The sequence below is a fragment of the Phyllobates terribilis genome, unplaced genomic scaffold (genome assembly GCF_046119375.1).
Source record: "Phyllobates terribilis strain yellow unplaced genomic scaffold, ASM4611937v1 Scaffold_3__8_contigs__length_932513732, whole genome shotgun sequence".
Lineage (NCBI taxonomy): Eukaryota > Metazoa > Chordata > Amphibia > Anura > Dendrobatidae > Phyllobates > Phyllobates terribilis.
This window is the reverse complement of record NW_027362763.1, coordinates 506,915,940-506,938,143: the sequence shown is the minus strand read 5'-3', so window position 1 is coordinate 506,938,143 and position 22,204 is coordinate 506,915,940. Positions and strand designations below refer to the sequence as shown.

Below are 22,204 nucleotides of genomic sequence, written 5' to 3'. Positions count from 1 at the left end.
CTAATCCTTTACTTCTTACACAACGACAGGGGTGTCCAACAGCAACTTACTCCCTTCTCCCCATCAAGTCAAGCATGTAAGTGTATGTGGTGGTGAGGGGTTCGGAGAGACATCTATCAGTAGACAATTATCTAATGTGTATGGCCACCCTAAGGCTGAGGGATGAGATGGCTATAGGAAATGTTAGTTAACATAAGCAAGGAAATCACTAGAGCCACCACGGCCAAAGGTATGGCATGTTCTGGGTGGGAAAACACGTTTGATATCAGATCAAATGACCGGGTAATTGTTCGGTGGACGTGATCTATGCACATACCTTATTAAAGGCACATTTTTTTTTTTAAAAGCTACATGTCTGAGAACCATTTACATTCTTCCTTTGATAGATGACAATCCCTAACCTGCTTAAATGTAGAAGAAATATGTTCTATTCCTGTTTTCTTCCTATTACACAAAACTATTTTTAAAAGGATAAAGCCGATATTTATAGTTGTTCTTGGAAGAAACAGCCATCTGTTTAGTCTCATTACTGCTGATACATCAATGTTGCATTTCTTGAAGTAAAAAGTGCACTTGTGATTTCCAAATTATAATTTCACATTGCCAATCTCTGCAGAAACATACGTGTCCATTTTCACTCCCCACGAGTCGTAAGTTATAAAAGGGCAAAAAAAATAATACTTGAAATAACTGCCTCATACTTGAGGACCTATGTACACAAACACAGAAAAGGCACTTCAATGCTGTAAATCTATAGTACAAAATTCAATAGTTCAGAAAATGTTTAAAAAGTGCAAGTGGGCCTTACCAGTGCCTACAAAAGGATCGAACACCACATCATTGGGTTTAACCCTTGCTTGGTTTGCCATGATGAAGGAAAGCCCAGCGTCCATGCTGGTGTTCCCAATAAAATGCCTCTTTTTCACACTGTATGAATTGATTAGCTCTCTTTGTCCATCTGCAATCTGAAGAAAAAAAAGTTAATTCATCAACTAATTTTCACTAAATAATTCCGTGTCGAATCAATTAAAATGGTATACGAATAACCGATGTTTCTAGTATACCCTTAAAGAGAAACCGCCGTTTTAATTTTGATGCCATAAATCAATAGTACATAAAAAAAGTAGAAAACTTTGTAATATATATCAGCAGAGGAATCGGCTTCTTTCTCCTCCCGAAATGATCTTTCAATTTATGGGTAAAATCTGTCTTCAGTTAAGACAGATTTTCCCATTACTAAGATACAAGATGATGGCTAGTGATTGTAAAATTCTGAGAGAAAGGAGGGAGGAATTAGGGGCAGACAGCCTTTCTGCTGCAAGTTCTCCCAAAACAGCAGTTAAAGTTTTCCATAGAACTTTAGAAGCACCAACTGTCATCTCCTGTCTCTTTAATGGGAATCTCTGAATTCACTAAAGGCAAATTCTACCAGTGAATTAAGAATTTTGAATTGAATTATCAGTCCAAGAGGAGAAAGAAGCGGATTTATCTAATAAAACATATTATAAACTTACTTATATTCACATGTACTAATGACTTGTAGAAAAAAAAAAATGTAAATTAAAACAACGGTTCCTTTTTAAGGTATGCCATAAATGCTTGATTGATGAGAAGTCCCATCATTGTGATGCTCATTGATTAGGAGAACATGGGTCTTGTGTTACCCATTACTCTTCTTTTGCCACAGGGTAAATAGGAGAAAGGGAGTTAGTATTCTGCCACGCATGTCCATCACACCACCTGATGAGGATAATGGGCAAAACGCGCGTTGGGGTAGCGAGGTAGACAACAGACCAGCACAGACACGTTACCAGTAAGTAGTTATTTGTTAAAACACTTGGGCGCTTGGATAGGAGTTCTATAAATATTATGCATATGCTTGGCACATAGCACTTTACTTCAATCTAGTGGTGAAACTCAGTCAGCACTAATATATAGATTTACTACACAGGTAAATTTATTGATAGTATTTTTTGTACAGTGTATTTCTGCCTATGTATATATGTACCTTCAGTTGAACATAGATTAGCAGATGCAATTATTTATCCTAACTGATTACTATGATGAATCCTGGTCTATAATTAATTAGCTTATTCTGTACGCTTAAATCCTCACGTTTCATACTTGCACTCTATGTTTTTGTATAAATGTTGTAATTTTAACCAAGATATTTAATACAGATTATTTAGGTAAGAATACTCTTTGGTATCCTAGACTTAACAGTCAGTGATTATTTTGTAATAAAGGTCCATTGAAATCTATAGGGAGTGATCGCTTATTTGGAAGTTTCTACCTCTCCTCATAGACTTAAATTGCAGACTGTTGTGCAGAAGAAGCAGTCCTTTACTCCTTATGGGTTTACAAGAAAAACAGGGAGCACCTTTATTTCCCAACAAATGGGAGATTCAAGCTATGGGACATCCGTAAATCTCCCTATGTATGTGCCATAAGTACTTCCTTAAAGCAAGGACCTCAGCATTACATGTTACAGGGAGGCTTATTACATTTTGGTTACATAATAATTATTATTAATTATTATGTGCCATGGTGGTGATGGTAACAAATAAAAAAAACCACACTCTCCTATCAGACCAGTGCCACTCCTTTATACGTTGTGTGGCGATTCGCCCACTAGTTTCCTGACCGGTGACATAGGACAGAGTAGTGATAGGCGAGAGTGCTGTTTTTCTTATGTAACAACCATTATTGACCCATTTATATATTACTCAGATAGTTTGAGCTTTTTAAATTGCCGCCACCACTTAGATTTAAGTAGGCAGCACTTACATCATCTTTAATTATTACTAGCACACTCTATGCCAATAACTCTACCTGTGAATTGTGCCCAGTTTATTAATCTAAGAAAGGCTTAGAAACAATGACAGGTTTCAACGTTTTCAAAGACGACACGGGTCAGAAAATAGTAGTAAATCAAGCGTTCTGCACTAGTTAAAGGGGTTGTCCACCTTTCAGAAAAGTTACTCCCATCTGGTGGCGGAGAATCCTCAGCGTGTAGTGCGCACAATGTGAGGATTCACAAGTCTGCAGTCACATAGAGTGACTGTAGACTAGTACCCCAAGGCTGGACAACCCCTTTAAAGCATGTTGATAGGACATGTCAAAAATGTCTGATAGGTGCACGTCCCGCATCATTCTCAAAAACAGATCTCAGCATGCGCTCCTTGGATGAAGAGGTGGGTGCACGTTTCCAACTATTTATTAATATACCAGATGAGATAACCCCTTTAAATAAAAGAAATTTGACTGTGTCAAACCACACAAAGAAAAAATTACAAGCCTTACACAAGGATGTAATTGGTTATTCAGAGCTCTCCAGTACTCACCCACCGGCCAAAGTAGATCTGCAAAGGATCTTTGGGGGCAGAATTTGGGTCAGGTCCATAATCCTCTAGTAAGTAGAATATGTGTTCTGCATTTTGCAAACTGACTTTCCCTTTAAATGGCATAAACTCCATTGCCTGTATTTGCAAACAGTCTTTATTAGTGTTACAACACACACAAAATGTAGGGATTAAAAAATGCAAAAAACAGAGAATCAAAAACGTCAGCTAGAAAAACGTTAGAATGGACACTTTCTATATTTTATCTAAGCCAACAGGTTTAAAGGTGGTCGGTAATGGATAAATCTTCTCAACCACAAGGAATAGGAAGCAATTTTTTTTATGCTAAATACCATGTTAATCTGAATAAAACACAATATATGTCTGTGTGTAATTGAAGGCATACTGAAATATACAAATCCCCATAGAGTTCTATGTGTGACGCAATACACTCGTGCACATGAGCCATAAAGGGCCTCCACTGGACGATGATCGTCTTTAGCCTTTGATGTATGGAGTACTTAGCTAAGGAACATTGAGAAACACTGCTTTGGAGAACTACAGATATCCTTTGAAGAAAATGCATAACCACTGATTTAGGAGGTTGCACTGCAATGCATGGTTTTCTGTGCTCCATAAGTATTTCCATGGATTTCCATCTCCCCCCCCAGAGAGAACAGCTGTTCAAGAAGGCTCCCAGGAGCTGGACCCCAAGTGCCCACCATCACCTGTAGATCACACTACCTTCCTTTATCTTATGGGACACATAATACTGGCCAGACATTCATCTTTCAGCAGGTGAAAACAGCAATGACTACTCACGTCTATCTTCACAATCTTTTCTTTCTGCGTCAAGGTTTTATTGAAGCTGTGAATGCATATCTTGTATGTAGAATTGGGCTGAAGATAGGGGATCTAAGAAAAAAAAAAGGATGGCTAGTAAGACATAAGGACATGTGGGTGTTTAAAAGGTGTATTCCCATCTGCAAGATCCTAGCTCAATATGTAGGTGTAATAATAATGATATTAGCAAATAGTATAGTTTTTCTGATTTGCTATGTAGTTTATCCCATGTGCAGGGAATTGCAGTAGCTTAGGTATCCATGGTTACAGCCACTCATATAGTGACAGTTCATTAACTATTGATCGTAACCATAGATACCTAATCTACTGTAATTCCCTACAAATGGGATAAGTGACATAGCAAATCAGAAGAACTATACTACATTTCTAATTGGAGGTATTTGCTAATATTATTATTACACCCACTACATACTGATAGGATCTTGGAGATGGGAATACCCCTTTAGGTAGTTCTACATAACTAATGCATTGCATTACAGCTTGTGCTTTCATACTGTCAATGCAGTTATTAACGTAGGACACTTTACAGTAATAGTCTTGTGATTGCTCATACCATCCTTTCCAAAGGATAGCTCTGGATTGACTGCTTCAGCTCGTCCAGGCATTTTCCATGACCCCACAACTCAAAGAGCGATCTGCAGAATAAAAGAACAAATGACTGCAATTAGCAAGTATCATATCTCCATATAACCACCATGCTCCAAAGGTGCACGTATCTCAGATCCATGAACAGAGCCTACATGGAGTTTATGAATGAATCCTATGTATCGTACATGAGACTTGGATTCTTGTGCAACATCTGCAAAGTCGCTTACTGTGGTACACAGTGGTGCATTATTGCCCCTTATCTTGTATTGTGAAAAAAGTTCAAAATAAACCTTTTAAGAGTAATTATTATTCATATAAAACTTCACAAGTTCTAATTCTATTCGGGAATTAGAGGACAAAAATAAGACAGACACATCACCATTACTGTTGTCCTTTATACACACAAGATTTGGCAAATGTTCCATGGAAACTCCTGATTTGTCATAGGGATGAGTTGTACTTTTGAATGACACTATTGATTTTACCACACAGTGTACTGGAAAACAGAGAAAAAATTCCACCTGGGGAGAAATTGTGAAACAAACCTACAATTCAATGTCAATTTTTGGGGGGAATTATTTTTACGGTGTAAGTTTTGCTGTAAAAATGACCTCGAAATATGATTTTCCTCATCAGTACGAATACGGTGATACCAAACATGTCCAGTTTTTTTAATTACGGTGAACAGTGAAAAGAAAAAAGAAAAAATGGAGGGTGAGGATTGTCGCCATTTTCTGAAACTTGTAAAGTTTTGACTTTTCGGCCGATGGAGATGTGTGACAGCTTATTTATTGACGGGCGAGACGACATTTTTATTGATACCATTTTGGGAAAGATATGGTGCTTTCATTGCGTGTTACAGCATTTTTTGTGGTATTGCAGCAAGCAAAAAAAAAGGTAATTTTGACATTTTTGAATTCCTTGCATTTACGGTGTTCACGATCTGGTTAATTATTTTTTGATTGATCTGACTTTTCTGAATGTAGCGATACCAAATAGGAGTATTTTTTTATTTTTAACAGGGGAAAAGGAAGGTGAACTGAACTTGTTTTTTTTTTCACTGTTCTTATTAGTCTCCTTAGAGGACTTGAAGCGGCGATCATGTATTGCAAAAATCATGGTCTCCTTTGATGCCACAGCCAAGATTTCAAGGGAACGCCGTAAGAACAAGCACAGAGGTCTTCAACAGACCACCTGCTGTCATAGAAACCCATCGGCGACCTGCCATCACATCATGGGGTGCTTAGAATGATGCACCCCCAGCCATTAGCTTCCCTTTATGGGGTGGGCTCGCTTCATCTATCACTTCCCTCTTGAGCCATACATGTACGGCGGATGTCGTGAAGTGTTAAGCAGTTTTCCTAGTAATCTACTCATTAGGTGCTTAACTTTTTTATAGCTCCCTTAAAGAAGCACTCCCACAAAAAATGTTATTACCTTAGAGATGAGTGGATTGATTCATGGAACTCTTGTCTAGTGTTCAGGTTAGTGGTACTTGGCTGCAAGACAGGAGGCCCGCGAATCTCTTACCTTCTGGGGTACTCGGAGCAGCATTTGATTTGTCAAGGCTGGTGCAACGTCATTTGTGCGACGTGAAACACAGATGACATCGCACCAGCCATGGCTGATCAAAAGCCAGGTAGGAACGCCGGAAGGTAAGGGATTCGCGGGCCTCCTGTCTTGCAGCCAAGTACCACTAACCTGGACACTAGACAAGAGTCCCACGAATCAATTTGCTCATCTCTAATATAAACTTTTGTGAATGTATATAAAGAGTAAAGTAGGTGTATTAATATACTCACCGATCGCAGTTTTCTCCAGTTTTCAGTACTGCTCCGATTCTCTTCAGACTCGCCAGACCACACTGGAGTTTATGTGTGAGCCTAAAGTCACTTTTACAAAGCAAACCTATGGAGTCTCGTTCTGACGCTCCATAGACTTACATTAAAAAGGCAACTTAAGGTTCACACGTAAACTCCAGTGTAATTCGGCGTATCGGGATAGTAGTCATGTCACCAAAAAGATGGCCAGAGGAGAAATATACTCACCGATCGGTAAGTACTGGTATAGTACCACACTTACACTACATTACATACATAGCTACACAGGTTGAGGTAATAAAAGGTTTTGTGGGAGAGCTTCTGTGAGTTACTTAAGGGCTGTATGTTTTCCATACACCCAGGGGCTGGGGGAGGAACAGCACTCACCAAAGTGTTTGGACCCCATTGTTCTAGCAAATACAGAGACATTTCGGAAATTATCTGTAACAAAAAAGCAGAGCACAGCAAGTGGCTTGTTTTTTTTATTAAGGTTATCCATCGAAATGCAGAAGTGTTAGTGCATGGGATTCTTACAAGTATTTTTCCACTGCATATTCCAGAAAACTAGATTTATGAGGGTTTCTACTCTGTGGTTAACAACTACTGCATGTCATGCCAACCAAAAGCCATCTGGGTGCATCCTTACTTATGGTTCATCACAACTTAATTCATTGTATTGTTATTATTGAGTCTGGATTGTAACTTTTATTATTAGGGTATTTGCAAGACTATAAAGGGTTACCCATACCTGGAAACAATCATCTTTGCATGCCTATGTATCACCTCATGTGCCAAAATACTGTATGTACCAAGAATAAAATGTCCACAATAGGATCTAATCGAATTCCACAAGACAGAAATAGTTATTTACCAAGCCTTACTTTGCACATACAGTCCGGTGCATTATTTTCCTTGTCAGATCCTCATAAGGAATATTAAGAACACAGAAAGGAGACTGTGAACCAAAAAATGAGAAAACAATATTAAAATACAATACAAAAAGTAGTGGGTGAAAAACACCAAACAGGCAACATTCACAAAGTAGCTTCAGATTGCCTGCATTGATCTAGAAGTATGGTTTTATTAACCAACTATGTTGGTTCAAAGACCAGTGCATTTGGCTGATCCTAATACCCAAAGTGCTAAGTTCTTTTGTGATTGTACAATTTCATAGCTTAAAAGTGCTGTCCCAACTCAGAGTTTGTAAGTGGCAGAGCAAGCTACTAGAAAAAAGGAAAGGGGACTCATAGGGTGTGCAAAGACAAAAGAGAGACCTTCCCACATGACCTGCAGGAAAGGGGGTAAGATCACACACTCATGGTAGCGCATGATTGAAGTAGGAAGCTTCTGCAGGCAGCAGCATCCTGGACACATACAACTCCTATCCATAATGTATCAATGGTCTGAAGCTAGAAGCCAGGTTGGAAACTGGATATCAGGGGTCTGAAAATTAATAAATATAAAAGCTGTAACCTGAAACTTGGTGCAACTTTTTATTTTCTATGAATTCACAGATAGTTGTTGGCATGAAAAATGACATCAATAGACTTAAGATTGTATTCTATGTCCACACGTTGGGTTTTTCCAACTGTCCAAGCAAAGTGGATGAGATGTCTGAAATCGCATGCACATTTTGCTTATTTGAGCAGTTTCTAATCTGCAGCATGTCAATTCTTTCAGCATTTTCACCACTTTAATGAAATAGAAAAAAAGCATGCACCAAAACCACATGCAAAATACATGTATTCTATGCAGCATTTTTCCTGCCAGCACATTTTCTGCTGAAAATCCTGAATGTGTGCACACAGCTTTAAAGTTAAAGTGGTTTTCCCATCTTGAAGTTATGTAACATATCAGTATGATATGCCATCAGATTATCATCGGCATGGGGTCCAAGATCAGGGTCTTTATCGATGAAAGGGAAACAAATAGGAATAGAGTTGGTACAAATCGATTTGCAGAACCCGGCCCATAGGCCACATCAGTGATCTGTGGCTGCTGGGCTAGAGTGCTGAGAATCGCCTTTTACCTGATGGCATCCACTGCCCGATATTAACAAGCATGGCATTATGTCATCATCGCAGCGTTACACACACGTGACATTGTGCCAGCTAATCAACATCATAGGAAAACCCCTGTATACACAAGAAGCAAATGAAAAGGGGAATTATCTCTTAATCATAAGACTGCATCAATCTATGCAGACATCTATACGTATACACAGCTACAAACCGTTTCATGGTCTTCTTGAATATTATTGATATTTCCGCCATAAAGTGAAAGAAGAGACCGAATTTCCTGCAAAGTAGAAAACAAAGAACAATGTTAATATCAATAAATCAAAAGTGTGTGGGGATGGTAATAAAAAAACTTTTGCATTTTTGTTTGGTTTTTGTTCTTACCAGTGGTTAGATTAAAACATTTTAACATAAAACAACCTTGTACCCACACAAAGGGCAGGCATGGTATGGCACAAGGCTATACTACTGCCACGCTATAAAAACCACGCAAATACAAAAGGTTTTCATCGCATTGGAACAAAAAAGTGCTACAAATATGTCTAAAAAAGGGCATGGAGAATGGCAGAACTAAGTGTAACATATGTATTATGGGGTAGCCACATTAGGCATTTCTGGCATAGCCCCATAAATGGCTGATCGGTGAGGGACATTCATTCCCAGGGTTCCCCGATTCCAGTCCTCCAAAGCCACCAACAGATTCATGATTTCAGGATTTCCTCAGGTAATAATTCCATCACCTGAGCAATACTAAGGAAATCCTAAAAACATGATCTGTTGGTGACTTTTGAGGACTGGAATCAGGGAACTGTTAATTAGGAGAATGAAGGTTTCTGATTTCCAGTCGCTGCACTATCCATATACTACAATGGAGAGGTAGCTGTGCTAGGGAGCAGCCCTCCTCATTGAAGTTTATGGGAGCTGCTAAGAAAGTTAATCGCTTCTTATGTAATATAGTGGAGGATTCATTAATTCCCTATAACATAAGAGCTCTTCTTGTTGGCAAGGAACAGAGACATTCTTACATCCAGAGGCTGAAAAACCAACAGAGAAGTAATTGCTTGTACAGCAGAGAGGTAAATACAAATGGAGCCAGTGCTGTGTGAGCTAGTATACCAGCAGGCAAGTCTGTCCTGTGTGCGCTGAAATATAGTAGTAAGGGGAACTGGATCCTGGGGACACCTCTACATGCTCCGTGGTCAGTGTGGATCATGTGTATGGGCATAGGGCATTCTTTTGATGTCTTACTGCAGCCCCAAACATCTCATGCGCTGCAGCTACATGGTGACAAGTGCCGGGTGACCAAAAACATTTGCGCAAATATTTTAAAGCTGCAATTTTGCTGTAAATAAAACAGACAATTTGCAAATAAGCCGCATGTGAGTTGCATTATAGTTGTGTGAAACATTAGGAAACCACTAGAAGAAATCACCATATCCAATACTGCAATGTGTCGGTATGATTGCATGGTTGCCGTGTGGCCATAGGCTAAAGCACAGTCCTGGAAGTGATCCGCTGATAATAACAAATCAACTAAACATTTCTGCCCCCCCCGGGTATGGTGGTCAGTGAGGGGGATCACCACTGAGACCCCACTAATCACTACCACAGAGGATGACATAATGGGGGAACTTGTAGCAAACTCTCAGCTGTCAGGTTAATGCAGGAGCGGGCACAGACAGAGGGACCCTGTGTAACAGCAATACATGGGCCCTATAGTTCATCATAATGCACAATTTACTACAAAGGTGGTCGTGGCCCCTGGTTACCCCAATGGTATGTCTGCCCCTGGGTCTGGGATCTTTCTGCTCCATCAGGTAACAATACACGTGCTATGTACTGCCAGAAAGCAGAGATGTGATAATGGTGAGGGACTGAGCACAAGGCAGCTGGACCTGCAGGATGCTCTGCCATCACCCCAGGCTGCACCCTCCTGCGGGCACACAGCATCAGCACCATGCTGGGACACACAGGACTGCGACCCCTCTCACCGGCAGCCTGAACTCGCAGTTCTCCTGGGCCAGGAGCAGCAGGTACTTCTTCAGAGCAGCACCGCTCCTGCAGGACAGCGCCATCTTTCATGGTGACGTCACACGGCGGCGCAGGAAGTGCGGGACTGGGGATGGGTGGAGCTGCTGCGGTGGCGGCGGCGGCGGCTGTCATTGTGGAGGAGGCAGAGATGGAGGCTGACGAGCACGGCGAGGACAGCTATGACAGCAAGTGCATCTTCTGCAGGATCTCCAACAACCAGGAGGGCGACGCTGCTGAGCTGCTGCACAATGACGTAAGTGACGTCATGTGGGGCAGGAGACACAAAGAGGACTGCATCATTGCTGAATGTGCTGTGCTGATACACGCACACAGTGCCAGTCAGTGGGCACCATGCCCAGCTAGGAGCTCCCTGCACCTGTGCCCACTTTATGTAAGATAATGGGGGACCTGCCATTATTTACCAGCAGCAGTAACACTACCCCAGTATCAGCCACAGACAGAGGAGGGCCCTGGGAAAGAACAACAATATATGGGCCCTGTGCAGCCCAATACTTCCTCATAATGCACAGTTCCACCTGCTTTGGAGGTAGTAGTGGCCCTTTTACCTCTTGGGCCCCTGTAGGTTACACTAATACTATGTCCGCCCCTGATCCACAGTCTATGTGCCATGGCTGTGATGCCACACTCCTTGCCTATGCCTAAGCTGTAATGGCATTAGTCTGGTCCTGGCCGCTGTCCCTGTGTGGGGGCAGGGTTTAACCCTATATCCTCACCCTGCATACCCCCCATCCTGTATGTAGAGTATGGTGTGTGTTGGGTGCAGAGTTTCCTTCTCACTGTATGTTATTGACGCGCCCCCTGGGCCATGTTCAAGGGATACCCGGAGCCGGATCTGGATAGGGGTAGTAGTCCTCGTGGCGGTGACCCGGTCCGTGCCCAGGGTGTCAAACTAAGTGTGTGGCAGTCTTGGTAGATGTTGTTTCTGTGTCGACTACGCCACCCGTTGATTTGCGGTCACAAGGCCGCCGCTGCAGAACAGTCCGCTGAGGCCGGTAGTATGGGTGCAGCGATGATGGTATAACCCCCAACGGGAGGGGTATGGCCTCAGGGCAGCTGGTGCGGATGATGGGGGTAGTGTTAGTGCAGAAAGGAGAGTCAGAGACGTGAGATGCAGTTTCAGGGTTTTTACTCACTGATGTTGCTTTAGTCACTCTGGCCTTGAGTGACCACCCGAGCCGTGCTGCGTCCACCAGGTGCGGGGCTCGGCTAACCCCCAGGCAGTTCCGGAGCGTGGTCCTGCGCTCCCCTCTCTCTCTCTTTCTGCTGGCCGTCCCCACCAGGGATCCACCTTAGTCCGGCTCCCTCGGGCCTCTTGGTGGTAAAACCTTCTCGGGCTTCCCTGACCCTACTCGTGGTTTGTCTTCCTGGTGGATATGGTGAGGGTCGTGGCAAAACTTGACCACGACCTCCGGTTCCTGATTAAGGATGTTTTGCCTCCGTCAGTTTGGGATCCGGTGCCCTCTTCTGCCAACCCTTCACCCTTTTGGCTTAATTCTGGGATCTCAGGGTTCCCTCTGACTCTGCTTCTCTGGGCCTTTCTTCCTCTCCTCTGCAAGCCTGGTCCTGGAGCTGGGCCCAGCCGGAGCCACAGCTCCAGTCAGCCCTCCTGGCTGAGCTCCTCTGCTCTGCTTCTCCTCAGGCTGAACTCGACCCTATTCCAAGATGGTGCCCACCATATATACTCCCTCTATGTGTGAGCCCAGGTGACCAGCACCCAATGGGCTCCTAACTTTACCCAGAGTACTCCCCCTATCTGCCCCTACACTACTGGGATGTTCCACCCCCCTTCCCACTCCAGCCAGGGACAGACGCTGTCGTACCTGCACAGTTACTTGGTGGGAGTACCGTAGTTCTGTCCCCCGGAAATGGGATGTATGTAGTGCATGCAGCGTACTGAGCTCAGTTCCACACTCCATCCTTACCCGGGAGTGGAATACCACACCTCTGGCTTGAGGTGCAATACCCCTGTAGCAGCCGAGCCCTCAGGGTGCTACATTATCACTTCAATCCTATTACTTTCCTCTGAAATATGGGGATTGCTAATACTTGCTAACAGGAACATGCGTCCAGCTCATTTACATTAATTTGGTGTGTTCTCCATACTGATGTGGTAATTGCACATCAGCCCTTTATATTCATTGAACAGTCCTGATACTGCAGGATGCAGCACGTTTGTTCTTTACGGTAATGTTAGGGTCACATTAAATGTTAATCGCCATTACTATCAGACTTGTGGGTTGCGGTATTTAGCTGGGATCTGTTATTTTTGTGACATCATTGCTAACAGTATAACCCTGTCCTTACACATGTCTGCAGCAATGTGACAGAGGTGAAGGTTCACTGTGCCCTAATCACAATGAAAGCTGTGCCTGCCACAGACTGTCCGTCTACTGATATTAATATTCACTCCCAATGTTGTGTTTTTGTTACTTTTTGACACAACAAAAAGTGTACTGCACATTTCTCACATCACGGGCAGATTCACACTTGTGACACATTATTTTATCTACACAATTTCTTTATATTTCCTGTCCACTTCATGCTTTTATTCCTCTTTACTCACAGAAACAGTTCACACTTGCCCATATGTTGTGTCTGGAATTGGACTGAGCTGCAATTCCTCACACCGACCCTACACAACATAGGCATTCTTTCTGGAGCTGATATTAGACCCTTTTCTTCCTAATGTGGTACAAGCACATGTAATAAATGGTTAGGATCTCAACTGAGTGATGTAGTACTGATACTGAATATTCTAACACATTGTTTCTTTTCTCAGGAGGAGCTGGCCTGCTTCAGAGACATACGACCTGGAGCACCTTATCACTATCTGGTTGTACCCAAAAAGCATGTAGGAAACTGTAAAACCTTAACAAATGATCATGTGCAATTAGGTAAGATGAATGGGCAGATACAACTCTTTATTGTATGTGTGCCTTCGATTCCAGGTGACATTAGTAGTTAAAGGGACTCTGTCAGCAGAATTTCATTCCCCAAACTATTTATATGTTAATGTAGCCTTTTATAAAGACAAATGCAGCAATACCTTTACATGGCCAGTCTGTTACTCCATCACTGAGAAATCGGCATCTGCAAATGAGGCTGAAGAGCTATTTGTAGAACTGAAACCTCTGTCACACCAGCTCTATTCCCCGCCCAGCACCACCTCCTCTTGCTTGACTGAGCCTATATGCTGTGTGAATTTGAGGCAAAGGAGACAACAGTGAAGCAGAAGAAGGCGACATTGGGTGGCGAATAGAGCTGGAGTGACAGCGGCTTCAGATCTACCATATTTCTTCAGCCTCATTTGTATATCGATTCAAACACAGATTTCTCAGTAAAAAAAAATAAAGGACTGGCCATGTACAGGTCTTGTTGGGCTTGTTTTGAAAGAGCTACATGCGCATATAAGTAGTTTGGAGGGTGAAATCCTGCTGACAGATTCTCCTTAAAGGACAATTCCAGTCTGTGATGACAATTGTCCCACACATTTAAATCTTTTACATATATGCTATAATATTGTAGTTAGTCTGGATAATGAGCTAAAGAAACCAGTGAATTATGCTCCAAAGTTATCTCCTCCCGGTAGGACTTTAATAGGGATCCCGTTCTGGTGCATTACCTGAGTCACTGTATGCCTCCATTTTCATTGTCTGTAGGGAAGAATAGATTTGGCACCCACCATCATCACAGAGAGGCGGTAGAGCTCAGTCCACAGAAGCTGTGTGTGATGTGTTTCCCTTTCTGAGATTTAGCTGCTTCTCTTTATCTTTTTCGTGCAGTTCAAAATATGGTGGAAGTAGGAAAGAATGTGCTCCAGAAAAACAATGTCACAGATCTGGAGGATACAAGGTAACTTCGTATGAGGTTTAGTTCTTTGCATAAATTCTTCTTATTCCTTAATTTTTTTTTACTGCGTTTTAATATTTAACATAAGGAAACATAATGGTTTCAGACCAAGATCTGTTTCACTCTGTTGTAGATTGGACATGGCATTAAAGGGAACCTGACATCAGAAAATCCCCTTGTCAAATAACTCTATGCGCTTGCAGGCAATTCCAAGATAATTCCAATGGTGTTTGTAGCTATATCTTTTGTAGTTCCGATATAGTTATAAATTCAAAACTTGAGTCGATGTGTGTAAACCCGTTACCCCGAGTCAGAGCTGTATTCCGAGGTGTATGCACTCCAGCCTCACCAAGCTTGCTGTGCATGACAGAGGCATTGTGATCTCGGACCCTACAAGAGAATGCGCTGGATTTCAAAGATGTCTGCGCTGTCGTCACCAGATTTGCGCGATCCACCAAATGGAATGGCATTTTTTTCAGAAGATTTGTGGTATTGGTTTTACACACATGAAGGCATTTATAACTTTATCAAAACAACACAACATATAGTTTAGCTACAAACACCATTGTAATTATCATGTAATTGCCTACAGACGCATGGGGTTAGGTGAATAAGGGATTTTTTAAGTCTGGTTACTTCTATTATACCTGAAAACAATCCTAATGAAGACATAAGGTACTAGCCAGAATCCTTATGCCGACCTATAAAGAAAGTAGGGATGCATCCTATGGATTGAGCAGTACATAATCCCACAGGGGTGACCTAGAAGGATTTAAACAAGTGCAATGACGCTCCATTAATACAATACAATTATTTATTTAAACATATTTTAAAACACATTAAAAAACAATTAAAAGGCAAGGTATCCTCAAAATATACAAATTAATCAGGCACAGTATAAATTTATCTAGAGCATATAGGACTAGCTCACAATAAAAATGTACTATAACATTAAGGACAGTAGTCCATAGCTGTAAGAATATACAACTAGCATTGTAAAAATAGGGAGCATGGGAAATTAGTAGAAAAAATAGATCAATACAATTTAGTCAGTAATATATAATATTCAAGTAGTCAGAATTGCAGTAATAACATAAAATCAAGCATAGTTGGCATTCAATCTATCATCCCAAGTCCCTATGCATAATAACCATATAGTGATAAATGGAAGGGCTAAGTAACTAAATTACAGTGGAAGGCTATCAATAATCATGTAACAATACCTATTTGTTACATACCTATAGAGAGTTAGCTTATTAATGGTGTCCTAAGCCCCGACGCATGTTTCACCCTGCTTCCTCAGGGGGCGTGGACATAAGATAGCATATAGAATGTATTGAACCATTGCCTGTGTTGCCAAAATGACAGCAGGTTTAGTATAAGAAAGAGTGCGTACAACATGGAAGGTTACAATGTTTCTTAACAATAGGTAAATGGAATGACCAAGATACACTTCCAGGTAAGGATTACATTTGATAGAAAATTATACTATGTTAAGAGTTACCATAGGAAGGTTATTTCTTCACTAGATGGTGGCCCGATTCAAACGCATCGGGTATTCTAGAATATGTATGCGGCCGACCGGGCGCAATCAGCAGAGCGGTGTTTAAATTTGGCGCCAAAATTGCTGATTGGTCGCGGCCGGCGACCGCGACCAATCAGCAAAGTGGTGTTTAAATTTGGCGCCAATATCGCTGACTGGTCGCGGCCACCGTATCGTATTAGTGAGGACCGGGGAGCGGCGCTGCCTGTGTGGGTACTTCCGCTGCGAGCAGCCGGGAGATGACCGGCTGCTCGCAGCAGAAGTATCCCGACCGGCGGCGCCGCTCCCCAGTCCTCCCTTCACACTTGCCATCGGGAGATCAGCGGCCTTAGCTGCTGATCTCCCGACGGTAGCCGCATGGAGGTCAGCGACGACGCCGGTCGGGGTACTTGTGCTGCGAGCAGCCGGGAGATGACCGCCTAGTGCCGGTCAGCTCCCATCTGCATCGCCGCTGACCTCTGTGCAGAGCGGTGTTTAAATTTGGCACCAATAATGCTGATTGGTCGCGCCTGGCGGCCACGACCAGTCAGCGAGCCCTGTTACTGAGGACCGGAGAGCGTGTTTAAATTTGGTGCCAAAATCGCTGATTGGTCGCGACCGATAAGCGACTCGTATTAGTGAGGTCCGGGGAGCGGCGCTGCCTGTGCGGGTACTTCCGCTGCGAGCAGCCGGGAGATGAGTTGCTGCTCGCAGCAGAAACATCCCGACCGGCGGCGCCGCCGCTCCCCGGTCCTCCCTTCACACTTGCCGTCGGGAGATCAGCGGCCCTAGCATGGAGGTCAGCGGCGCCGCCGGTCGGGGTAGTTCTACTGCGAGCAGCCGGGAGATGACTGGCTAGCGCCTGTCATCTCCCGGCTGCATCGGCGCTGACCTCCGTGCGGCAGATGAGGCGCTAACGGCCGCCATCTTTTTCTGAAATCCCACGTCGCTGATTGGCCGCGGCCGGACCAATCAGCGATGTGGGATTTCCTGGACAGAAGGACAGACAGACGAGATAAGACTATTATATATATTAGATGTTGTAGTAAAGTACTTAGGCTAATAAGGCCTACAGAGAATTGCCTAAATTCCCTATTTGTTGTTGAAGGTTATGAGCTTTCCATTGGGGTTTATTGAAACTGTTTCCACAATACAGATAAGTAGTAGCATTGGCTTTACAGCAATATGGAACAATCAGAGGAAAAGTATAACAGAAATACGTCACCTCTTCTGCATTTATCACCCATTCCTGGTTTTGGCTTACAGATACTGATGTAAAAAACTGACCAAATACTGAACGTGTGAACGTGGCCTAAGAGGAGAGAACCAAGGCTCTGCTTAGGATTAGGACATTAGTGCATGTGCAGAAATCCAGTGGAGAGTGGTATGAAGAGGCTCACCTTAGTCTCGTGCTACATTTGGCACAACACTATTGTATAGCATCAAACGTAGTGCTGGTAGATTTTACACCATGTTTTGAAATCCCTCTGAAGTTACTGAGGACTTCATGAAGGTACATTAGTTAGCATACAGTGTGGATTCCGGAAACTACACATCCAGACACAGACGGTGGCACAATCTGTCTTCAACTCCATGAATGTAGTAATTAGTGTTGATCTTTTTTAGGATTCTCAGAGTATGACACCTTTTGGGGCAATAATGTCTTTTTTTCAAGTAACAGAGATGAAGGAAGTTTCCTTGACGTGAAAAAGAAACATTCTTGCCCCGGAAAAGGTTGTCATACCCTGAGATCCAGAATAATTTCTACATTCCCGGAGTCCACATGCTATGCATTATATAGCCAAGTGATACTAACTGTATTAAGCAGTTCAACATCTTAATACATTGGCTAGACATGTTCACCTTTGTTGTGTAATGACATTTTTTTTCACTTACTAAAATAGAAAGTTTATGTTATTTTTACTATTGAAGTCAATGGAGAAAGAGATTGCTGTGCAAAGCAGCTATCCTCATCCTTTATGTTTGTCCCCTAAAAAATGAAACATTTCCATCCTCATCCTAAGTGTCTGTCAGCCTGGATTTACATTTAAGCACGAATTGTGACATAAATGTTAATGTTCTATTGTTTTAAAATTGACGGTTCCCCCAAAGATCTCATGGTAAAAATTCAATTTCACATCTTAAGATTGAATTTTGTCTTCTTCAGATGGAAGAAACGTTCTCTTGTCTTTTGAGAGGGTTTTAAAATGGAACAGTTTTTTGCCATTCTTATAAAAATGTCCTTAGATGTCTCTTCTGGGCTAAATAAATTCTTTTAATATTTCTTAAGATCCTCCATGCCCTTTATTACTTTAGATGCTCTTCTTTCTAAAGCTGGCATACACATGCACATGAGATCGCTTTTGACAGAACATTGGTCCAGCAGACAGTATCTCTCCCAACTCCACCATGCACATGAGCGATTGGCTTTAGCAATTTGGGTATCCATGTGTATTCACCGGGAAGAGAGGAGAAAGCTGCTGCCAGTGGGCTAGCGCCTATCTTTCCCTGAAAACAAAAGGATCAAGTATTGAAATGTCCAACTCCCAGATACTGGAGCCTCCCAAGCACATCAGATTTTCGGGTTCAGATGGGTTTCCTCTAATGTGTACAAGGGCATTAATTCCAGGGGATTCTTTCTGTGAAGTGATGCCCAGAACTGCATACTCCAAATGAGGTCGCACAAATGTAGCATTATGTCCCATGAGTAAATGTCTCTTTTATTACATGACAAATATCCCACTGGCCTTAGAAGCCGCTGATTGACATTGAATGCTGTTGTTTAGTCTATGATCCACAAATATTATACCCAGATCCTTCTCTACAAGTGACTCTCCTAGTTTTACTCCTAGTAGAACATACAGATTATGGTGCAAACTGCATATCTTTACATGCATCTAGATTCATCTCATTTGTCAGGTGGATACCCAAACATATCTGTCAAATGTTGATTTATGAATATTTTTCATAAACTGCACTAATACTACATTGCTTGGTCATCTGTAAAATATCTGCTTAGTCCCATCTCCAATATTATAGTGTCTAAAAAGTCATGATCATTTCCTATTCAGCAAACACAACCTTCTTTCTGCATTGGCAGCTCACAGATATAGACATGTTTTCTTTTGTACTACTTTTCTACAGAAGGGTTAATTGAAGTTGCTCTGAACATCATCTTATTTTGTTCCCTGCATTATCTTATGTTGTTCCCTGCATTCTCTTTAAAGTGCCATTCTTCATATTGTTTGTTGTTTTTAAATGCATATTGATTTTTTTTCCTTTTACTGTCAGGTTGGGTTTCCATTGGCCTCCTTTCTGCTCAATATCCCATCTACATCTTCATGTTCTGGCTCCAGCCAGCCAGCTGGGATTTCTCTCTCGAATGATTTATAGACTGAATTCTTACTGGTTTATCACGGTAAATATTTTGGGATAATCCGGGTCTGGAATAAAGTATCTACTTCTGATATGTGTGTACTTATATTCACTCTTCGAGGTGTGCATAAAAGTTGTGCACTTCTTGTGTACTTTTTCACCTGTATGACATTGTCCAATCATAAGCAAGAGAAATCATACAGGAAGAAAAAAAAATCTCCCCCAGGGAAGGTCAGAAATGGCTGTCTGTGTGGATTGGTAAAACTCATGTCTAACCAGGTCACACAGATCCAACTGCCGGTGATGACTGTGCAGACGGAGGAGAGTAGAGCTGTGTGTGTTATTACAAACACAACAATGCATTTATCCCATTTACCTGCCCATTATTCCTCTTGGATATATGCTAGGCGTTGTGTGTGACAAGAATAGTTCACACACTACAGCTGGTCACATACAGCGCTCTGTACCTATCCAAGGTACTGGCACATTATTTCCCAATACCTGGGATAGATGCAGAGCGGTGTATGTAATGACACACCTGTCTGCTCCCCTCCAACTGCAAAATAGCCACCAACAGTTAGATCTGTGTGATCTGGTTAGACATGACTTACCATATGCCAACAGAAAGCTAGTTCTATGCATCTCTGGGGGCATTTTTTTCACCTGCATGACACCTCCTTCTTATAATTGGTCAACGTCATACAGGGGAAAAAGTACAAGCCACCAGAGATGAATATCTGCTAACCCCCCTGTTTGGTTATAGTAGAAGTTAGCATATGAACTTTACAAGCTAATATCTCCACAACCTAGATGAGAAATAACAAAAAAAAATACATTTTATTCAGATTTTTAGCCACTTCATCACGATGTGGCCTGTTTAGCATGTAAAATGTATGGCTGGTACTATTTTAAAAGCAAAATACCACAGAATGACATGTAACAATCTCCCTATAAAATGTCATTCCTTTTTCTTTTCAGGCTGATCAACTTATTGAGCGCCTTCAAGCAAACGTGCCTGCGAGTTGAAATTTGAAGCATTTTGTTGTTGTCCAGTATCATTCCGATTGACTGGACCAGGGGGTACTGGTCCATACAAATGGAGGAGTTGTATGATATAATATTATTATTAATGAATGCGGAATATTTATTGTTAGATTGAAATTCAGGTTGAGAAGTGACAGAAGGTAATGTTTGCGTCTGATAATATACTCCTAAGTTATTAGGAAGCGATTTAAGAAATCTGGACTGCCAATCGACTGCAATGTGGCATGGAGCATGTGAGCTTCCGGACAGTGTGATTATTGTACTAATATAATAGATTTTTCAAATTTAGGAGATATATATATATATATATATATATATATATATATATATATATATATATATATATATATATATATATATATATATATATATATATATATATATATATAGGTTTAAACTATAGTTAAAGGTGTTGTTTGCCTCCATCCCTTGTTCATATGCCCTGTAATGGTGTATGAATGTAAGAGAGGTGCATCCAAAATGGCGTGAGACCAGGAAGGAAAAAGACGGCAACAAAAAAAAAAAGTAACCATTTATTTTAGGACCACGTTCCCATTTGCAATCAATTCTGCATTTTTCCACAGGTGTCCTCACCAAAATACATAATCACAATCTGCTCTGATTATTGCATTTTGATGCGTTTTCTCCTCTTTTGGTGCAGATTTGATGCAGCTTTTGCATATGTGTTTTTTTCTTGCATTTTTTTTTAGGCTCTTTTTAGAAAACCATAAGAAAAATTGCACAGTTCAACAGCATTTTTAAACACAGTTCATGAAATCACTTCCAATTTGCTTGAACTGTTAAATTCAGCAGATTTTGCATGAAAAAAACACTGCGGAATAAACCGAGCATTTATGCTACATGGGGACATGGCCTAGATGTATGCGACATTTATTAAGAAGTGAAGTGTTTGTTCAGCACGATTTAAAGGGAACGTGACACCATCAAATAATGCTGTCCTATCTGCAGGCTTGTGCTTTTTTTACTTTCATTTTTTTAGGCTTAGTTTAGAAAACCATAAGGAAAAATTGCACAGTTCAACAGCATTTTTAAACACAGTGGTCATGAGCAGATTGATACATAGTTTTTTGAGAAAAAACTCAGTATAACCTGTGATTTATTCATTGACACCTCTGCCATTTCTGGGATTTTCTGTCCAGTGGGCAGATCTGTGTCTATCTGTGATTGACAGGTATAACAATCAATGGTTTTGAAATTGAAGGCACGGTGGCTCAGTGGTTAGCACTGCAGCCTTGCAGTGCTGGAGTCCTGGTTTCAAATCCCACCAAGGACAATATCTGCAAGGAGTCTGTATGTCTTTCCCTTGTTTGCCTGGGTTTCCTCTTTGGTTTCTTTGTACACTACAAATACAGACTGATAGAGATTTAGATTGTGAACCCCAGTGAGGTCAGTGATGGGAAAAATAAAGTCTGTAAATCTCTGTGGAATAGGTTGGCTCCATATAAGCAAGCATAATAATAAATAACGGGAATATTTCAGGCTGCAAAACTCAGTGGCTGTCATTCTTATTCTTCTGAGTCTTCCAGATGACATTACCATGAATTGCTGATTTTTTTTTTTGTCCATTTTCCCTCAAACATGCTTCATTTACCTGTATGGTTTAGTGAATTAGTTTAAAAAAAAAAACAAACAAAAAAACACCAAGATATCTATAATATAATCAGGGATGTGTCCGTCTGTCCGAAGCCTCTATAGACCGCGCCTACGCAG

General features: G+C 41.6%; 2 protein-coding genes across 2 annotated transcripts in view; one reads left to right on the top strand and one right to left on the bottom strand.

The window, feature by feature from the left end:
* Positions 1-10,770, bottom strand: part of TRMT11 (tRNA methyltransferase 11 homolog) — a 70,933-nt gene extending 60,163 nt beyond the window's left edge. Inside the window, exons 1-7 of the mRNA XM_073676028.1 lie at positions 10,623-10,770; positions 8,846-8,911; positions 7,495-7,568; positions 4,759-4,840; positions 4,164-4,256; positions 3,345-3,479; positions 809-965 (exon numbers count right to left, since the gene is read on the bottom strand). Of these exons, the coding sequence (XP_073532129.1) occupies positions 809-965; positions 3,345-3,479; positions 4,164-4,256; positions 4,759-4,840; positions 7,495-7,568; positions 8,846-8,911; positions 10,623-10,706 (691 nt within the window). The 5' untranslated portion in view covers positions 10,707-10,770. The remainder of the gene's footprint in view (positions 1-808; positions 966-3,344; positions 3,480-4,163; positions 4,257-4,758; positions 4,841-7,494; positions 7,569-8,845; positions 8,912-10,622) is intronic.
* HINT3 (histidine triad nucleotide binding protein 3) lies at positions 10,717-21,982 on the top strand. Its single transcript, XM_073676029.1, has 5 exons — positions 10,717-10,915; positions 13,463-13,577; positions 14,466-14,535; positions 19,346-19,472; positions 20,408-21,982. Exons 1-5 carry the CDS (start codon positions 10,754-10,756, stop codon positions 20,453-20,455), a joined length of 522 nt encoding a protein of 173 aa, XP_073532130.1. The 5' UTR covers positions 10,717-10,753; the 3' UTR covers positions 20,456-21,982.
* Positions 21,983-22,204: the final 222 nt, after the last annotated feature.

Excerpts from the sequence above, each read along its gene's own strand:
- HINT3 (XM_073676029.1), top strand. The coding sequence starts at position 10,754 with ATGGGTGGAGCTGCTGCGGTGGCGGCGGCGGCGGCTGTCATTGTGGAG. Across the intron at positions 10,916-13,462 it reads CTGAGCTGCTGCACAATGAC|GAGGAGCTGGCCTGCTTCAG; the intron begins GTAAGTGACGTC and ends TTCTTTTCTCAG. Across the intron at positions 13,578-14,465 it reads AAATGATCATGTGCAATTAG|TTCAAAATATGGTGGAAGTA; the intron begins GTAAGATGAATG and ends TTTTTCGTGCAG.